This window comes from Sinocyclocheilus rhinocerous, unplaced genomic scaffold (genome assembly GCF_001515625.1).
Source record: "Sinocyclocheilus rhinocerous isolate Xijiao unplaced genomic scaffold, SAMN03320098_v1.1 scaffold254, whole genome shotgun sequence".
Classification (NCBI taxonomy): Eukaryota; Metazoa; Chordata; class Actinopteri; order Cypriniformes; family Cyprinidae; genus Sinocyclocheilus; species Sinocyclocheilus rhinocerous.
The window spans coordinates 1,808,580-1,815,499 of NW_015628690.1; the positions used below are offsets into that span (position 1 = coordinate 1,808,580).

The following is a 6,920-nucleotide window of genomic DNA, read 5'->3' on the forward strand; positions in this document are numbered from 1 at the left end:
ATCACTGATTATAATGAGTTCTATAGTATTTTGTCTCGCCACGCCACTCGCGTCTGGTGTAGACACGGTGTAACATTGGTTTTGCTTTGTTTCATAGAACTAATCGTTGCCTGGGTTGCGTACATATGTGTGGGGCGGAGCTATCAAAATAGGGGCGAGACCCTTTTGGGGGTAGGGGGGTGTTTGTTTTGGTGATTTCAAATGTCAACATTGGCTACCAGAAATCTCTTACCCCACCTTTAAATATACAATGCCATAAAATGGTTTATTTATTACCTCAGAGATTGGCAATTAATTATTTTGGCATTATTAATATTTCTCTTGGAATATTATAATATTCTGCATTATATAATCTTCATTGTTTGATTCTTTCCCTCACACCTTTGGCACACACAGTTGTTGACACTATAAATGTCTGACGTATTTGTTTAGCAACGTTTTTGCTTGTAAGAGGTGCTTGATATGTGCATATTTCTCCCCTGATTCAGATGAGACTCCAGCTTTTTCACTGGTGATTTTTGGGTGAACTATTCCTTTAAACTTGAGGTTAAAAATCAGAAGGCATTAAAACAACTCCGTAAAGGACAGCTTTATTTGTTTTCCATTTTAAAATTGAACATAGAATATATAAAACATTTGACAGCTGTGCTTTTCATATATATATATATATATATATACATACACACACACACACACACATACTGTCATTAGCTGTTGTACTTGGCCCACAATTAGCAAATAAAGTAGCAAATAAAAATGGTACTAAATGGTATTTCTGAACTACTTATTCAAAATTAAGTAAACTATGCCCATATGTATATGATTTGACTAAATATCTGCTCATTATAACGGGCAGATCTATCTACACCAAGTCAGTCAGAAAACAGTATTAAAAAATTCCAAAAGACAGAAATTCTGAGAAGCATCATTAATCTGAACGTTTATGAAATCTCTCATCCAGTGATTTATCAATACTGGCAGAGAGTTTCATTCCATTCTTCTTTTTATTATTTGTTTGTGGGGGATTTACAGACATGCCGCATACTATGTGTCACATAGAAACAGAAAAAAAGTGATCACGTGATTTTGTTCTGCGCTTATAGTTCAGCATTCAGTTCACAAAACAGAGCACTCTCAGTCAGATCAAAATTGAGAACATGTGGAGATGGAAATATTTACACTTCTGGGCCTTCTGGGGGGTGAGGTGGGAATTAGACCCAGCGTGAACCAGGCAACACCAGATCTAGCCTGTTTCTATAAATGGGTTTCGGATTGTGAGGTATACAGGAACTGAACTTTCTGCAGGTGTCCTGTGACGCTGTTTCTCAATAAAGCAATGCAGCTGGATTGTGGTCCAGGTCAATAACCGTGCAACAAGGCACCTGCAGTGTATACCATATACCACAGGGGATATAATATATTTACACTTTAATAAAAAAACCTCACCTTTGCGTCCCTCCACTGACACACATTCAGGAATGGAAAATGACCTCACAGTCTGAACAGCAGAGAGGTGAGAGGTTGAAAATGTTTCATACAACAGCAGGCTGTATGTTCACCATCGGTTGCCAGGACTCTGCTGTATGTCACAGCCACAGGCTTTGGGAAATCATTAGCATGTTAAAAAAATATAGCTGACTTTGCTTTCTAGAAGGAACACAGTTAGTCTCACTGGCATACAAGCAGCCAATCAAATTTGCTTGGGGTAATGGCGGACGGAGACGTCTAGAAACAAAAAATTCCTCAGGTGAAAGGAACATGTTCACCATGAAGTCAGACACAGAAACATGCTGATTTACATCACCCGGCTGTCCATGTCAAGCTCGCTACGGGCGACAGCTTTTTTTTCCAATCTCGGGGGGCTACTTCAAACCTGCCTCATAAAACGCTGTATTGTTCAGTTTTAACTGTGCGGTACTGCTGATGAAATTTCCTTCCTGTGGACTTAAGGGTTTTAGATATTCGATTCACTCAAGAGTGTTTTGTTCATAATGATGGTACCTCCCGGGTCTATGAAGCTCCTGCACTGTGAAATAAAGCACTCGTAGAAAATTCAGCGCATACACAGACATAATTTTTGCTTTTTAAACACCAAATTTTCACCCCTAGCAAAGATGCAGAGTGTGCTTTTCTGAACCTGTGAGGTGAAACATTACAGCTCTCTAACCAGATCCCAGTAGTGCCATTCAAAGAGCCAGCCGATCTGGAGTACATTATGAATCCCCAGTCACTGACAGAAAGGATGAATAATTACCTGATTAAAATGTCTCAGTGAGTGATTTATGCAAGAAGAAGCTGCAAGATGTTCCTCCTCTGGGACATTTGCTTTATTCAGTGCTACTCGGCTGCCAATAATGCATTGTATGTATGAGAGAATATGACACTTTGCACTTGCATGACTGACACGCAATGTTATTTAAATGGCTGTCCAACTGAGCTAATTTTCAGTTTTTGAAAGCCACAGCATAGTCACAAACATATTGTGTAACAAACTGAAGCAAAGGGGATGGGGCTCTCTCTTGAGTATAGTGTACCCTTTTATACAACTGAAAAAGCAGCTTGTGTGCAAGGTGTTATTTGCATGCCTTATTGACATGCTGGCATGCGCTGAAACTTCACTGGTGCAAACCTCATGAGAAAGGCTCCCAACAGTGAAACGTGAAAATAATGCATATAATTGTGGTGATATAATGCATATAATAATGCATATGCATAGGAAACAGGCTATTTTAAGTAAGTTTCACAGAATATGATGGAACTGCTACTGCAGCAGGATATTTTGTCTACAGTAGGTCTTGTTTATTCTTTCTCTCAGTAACTTGGGATGTGCATTTCACAAAAACAACCACAGGCAAAGAGGGGAAAATACTGTGAAAATACTTTGATTAAAAAAAAAAGATTTACTGTTGACATCAAAATGTTTTCACTTGGACTGAGAAAACAGCATTTGCACAACTTCTCTATACAAAATGATTCCGCCCCTGTACATTTCTCTTAACTTTTTAGTAGTAGATTTATGAAAAGTGCAGTAATAAGAGATCAAATTGGATTTGGATCTTTTACAAAACGTTTGTTTATTGAAATCAGTGGTGTTTTGGGGAAAATCAAATGTGACACTAATGAATGTCTTGTGTACTTTAATTCTTTTGGACACATCTCATAAGGATATTGGTTGATAGATGAGAGGGGCAAGTGGGTAAATGCAATGAGGTCAAAATGAGTATCAGTGACAGCTGGCATCTCTCCTACTTCCTGGTTAGTGCACAGCAAAGACCAAGGCTATAATTTACCCTCTCAGCAAATGTAGCCAAATAGTATAATCTGAACAGTGCTGATGAAGACATTAAAGAGGAAAAGTTAATCAGTTTTCTGTTCACAAACAGTAGCCTACCTAATTATTCTGTATCCTTATTTTTTAATCAGTATATTTTTAAAACAGTATATTAAATGGAAAATTAATATGTTCAAATGCAAAGAGAAGTATTGTACTTTATTGCACTGTTGAAAAAAATAGTTATTATATAAGTCTAGAAATCAGATTTTTTTTTCCTCCTGGGTATGTAAACTAATGGTGTCGTTGATATGAAGATTTCAAGATTTCATTAAGTCAACAACTATCTTTATGTCTTGTTGACCAGGTGTTTAGGCATATCACATCCCCTCTGTAAGCTGTCTTATCAGTTTCAGATCTATATCTATCTATCTATCTATCTATCTATCGATCTGTCTGTCTGTCTGTCTGTCTGTCTGGTCATTCTATGGTGGCATAAAGTTGCTTTATTCCATTTACTTTCATTATTACTAGGGATGTGCGGGTCTAGTCGACTAGTCGACTAAACGGTACAGCTCCTACTAGTGACACTGAAAACAATAGTCGATTACACGACAGAAAAAAAAAAGAAAATAAAAAAAACTTGATTTTATCATTCAAATTACCGTCATTTTAACATTGCATTTAAAACATTTTAAATAACAAGTTAAAATAAAACGTTTGAAAAATAATACATTATTTTTAAAAGTTTATCTGGGCGGAAACTACATTTTTACCTCAGACCTCACATGCGTTTTCTTCGTGTCAGTTGCGGCGAGTTCAAAAGTTTAAACGTCAGTCAAATTAGTCGTCGCGCACATCCCTAATTATTACACAAACGTTTACCAAGCTTTCTAAATGAGGACATGTCGTAGACTTAGATTGTTTATATATATATATATATATATATATATATATGACAAAATGTACTATCCTTTAAAGGGGTCCTGTTATGCTCTTTTACAAAGTCTTGATTTTGTTTTGGGGGTGTAGTGATTTGTTAAATAAAATATCTCCTTTTGAATTGGACTTTGAGCTTTATAACTTCGCAGATCTTTTTTATGCTTAATCAGCAACATTACAGACTAACTAAAGTTGAAAAAGTGAAAAAGCATAATAGAACCCCTTTAAGAACAGCACGACCCACACAGCGCACTAACACATTTCTGTTTCGGTTTGGAGTCTAAGGGGTTCAGTGTGGAGGACGGAGGAGCTGAACACGCAGCGCCAACCGATACCTGGACTCTTGATGGCTTCAGAGTTGAGACAGAACAACTAATATAATAAAAGAAAATCCTGATTGCACAATAGCACAGTAGGTGGCGATATGCGCAAAGATTGCAACTCGCCATAAAACTAAGAAGAAGAAGAAGAAGAAGCTCACTAACACAATATCGCGGTATTCAACGGGAATTCACCATTCCAGCGGAGCTATTGACGTCACGTTAAACGTTGCCATTTCCGCCTGGCAGACAAAAGGTCTACGTTTTGTGATACCGATTTACCCCATCACGATGTCTCTGGGTGTTTTATCTCCTCATATAAACACTCCACCAAACAGCCAAGGCATACTTATCGGCGATAAAGTGTATTCGGAGGTGTTTCTGGTCATCGATAGCTCGTTAATACCCGAGGAGAGACTTTTCACGACCCCGTCCATGCTGGATGGCCTCGACCATGAGACTGAGACAGACCTGCGGATTCTGGGCTGCGAACTCATCCAGGCCGCCGGGATTCTTCTGCATCTGCCACAGGTTACTGTCTAAATATGTTGATGTATATGTGAATTAGTCCGTTAGTTTAATTCCTAATGATCTTGAGGTATAAGACGGTGTGCTTGGCACGGCTAGCTAGCCGTAACCGGCACGTTCAAACCGGCGGCCTTTTGTCTTCCTTCAGCTGATGCAAGCCGTGTAAATGTATTTTGGAATGTTGTTAAAACAGATTATTTGTTGTCTGCTTTTAACTGTCTAACAAGTAGGTGTTGCTTTCATGTAAGTCAAGTGACAAACGTTGTTTTTTGTGTATTCTTTGTTTATTTGAATAGGTGGCGATGGCGACCGGACAAGTCCTTTTTCAACGATTATTTTACTCGAAGTCCTTCATCAAGCACAGCTTTGAGGTAAGTCAGACATACAAAATGAAAAAAAGAAAATGATTGAACCCAGATTATGAAAATAATTGTGGTTGTCACTTTAAATCAGATTGTTGCCATGGCCTGCGTCAACTTGGCATCAAAGATAGAGGAATCGCCGAGAAGAGTGAGGGATGTGATCAATGTTTTCCATCACTTAAAACAAGGAAAGGGCAAAAGGTAAGGCGATTATGGGTTTTATTATTCGTTAAAGGGTTAAACATTTAGCTTGAAATCCAGGAAAGTTAGTATATGAGACCTGTAGAATTTCATATCCATTAATTGTTTACTGTGCTTAGCTTAAACTTTGGATTGCGCATGTAATGATGATTTGTTTACCTAAAACCATTTTAAAAATGTGGTTAATTTTTGAATTAGACTTCTTTTTTTTTTATTCTAAACATGTTAGTATCATCTGTGAAGAGAATATGAAATAAAGCTGAGAACATAGACCCCATAGAAATATAGATTTTCTTATAATATATCATGTCCAACATGTATTTACATCAGCTGTTTTTGCTTTTTGTTGAACCAGGAGCACCCCTCTTGTCCTTGATCAAAACTACATTAACACCAAGAACCAAGTGATCAAAGCGGAGCGCCGTGTCCTTAAGGAGCTAGGCTTCTGTGTTCACGTCAAACATCCACACAAGGTAAGTTTTCAATTCTAAAATTCTGCTGCTATCCAGAATATATTTTGCTGCTGTTATCTATTTTTGTGTATGAAAATCCTGCTAGTGTCCATAATTAATTTTCAGTTTGTAACTCTTTCAGATTATAGTCATGTACCTACAAGTTCTTGAATGTGAGAAGAATCAGATGCTGGTTCAAACAGCATGGTAAGTGTGTTTATATTTTCGGATTTCATAAAAATGCCCTATAAATTATGACTTGGAATTTTTCCCCTTATAGAGGAGTAGGGTTGGGTATCATTAGAAATTTTCCGGTTCCGATTCCGGTTCCAGTTTTGCCTAACGGTTCCGATTCCATTTAAATTAACTATACATTTTTTACTATTTTACCTTAATTGAATGTAGTGTTGCTGGAAGGTAGTAAGTAATGTTGAGTAATGCATGTGCTTCAAAGTTGATGTTTTTTACACTATCAATAACATTTTGCTTTTCAAGCAGGAATAAGCTGGTTGGCCAAATAGTCCCTTGAGGGCTAAGACACTTGTTCATTTCCCTAAATTAATGAAATATTATACATATAACTAGGGCTGCACGATAAATCGCATGCGATATTTAACGCGCATCTTATCAGTAAAGCCGCTTCTGTAATCAGCGGTAAATCTCCATCACCTGCGGGCTTTCACATTGAGCAGCATTAACTACACAGAGCCGTTGTTCACAGATGAGCAGCGCAAAACCACGTTCATATTCGTGCAATTTTTTGCGCCGCTCGTCAGTGAACAACGGCTCTGTGTAGTTAATGCTGCTCAATGTGAAAGCACGCAGGTGATGGAGATTTACCGCT

At 37.8% G+C, this 6,920-nt stretch overlaps 1 protein-coding gene across 1 annotated transcript in view; it reads left to right on the forward strand.

Moving 5' to 3' along the window:
• The first annotated feature begins 4,731 nt into the window (after positions 1-4,731).
• LOC107738194 (cyclin-L1-like) overlaps positions 4,732-6,920 on the forward strand; it is a 7,088-nt gene continuing 4,899 nt past the window's right edge. The window contains exons 1-5 of the mRNA XM_016549924.1: positions 4,732-5,064; positions 5,358-5,432; positions 5,515-5,624; positions 5,980-6,097; positions 6,219-6,283. Coding sequence (XP_016405410.1) covers positions 4,825-5,064; positions 5,358-5,432; positions 5,515-5,624; positions 5,980-6,097; positions 6,219-6,283 — 608 coding nt within the window. The 5' untranslated portion in view covers positions 4,732-4,824. The remainder of the gene's footprint in view (positions 5,065-5,357; positions 5,433-5,514; positions 5,625-5,979; positions 6,098-6,218; positions 6,284-6,920) is intronic.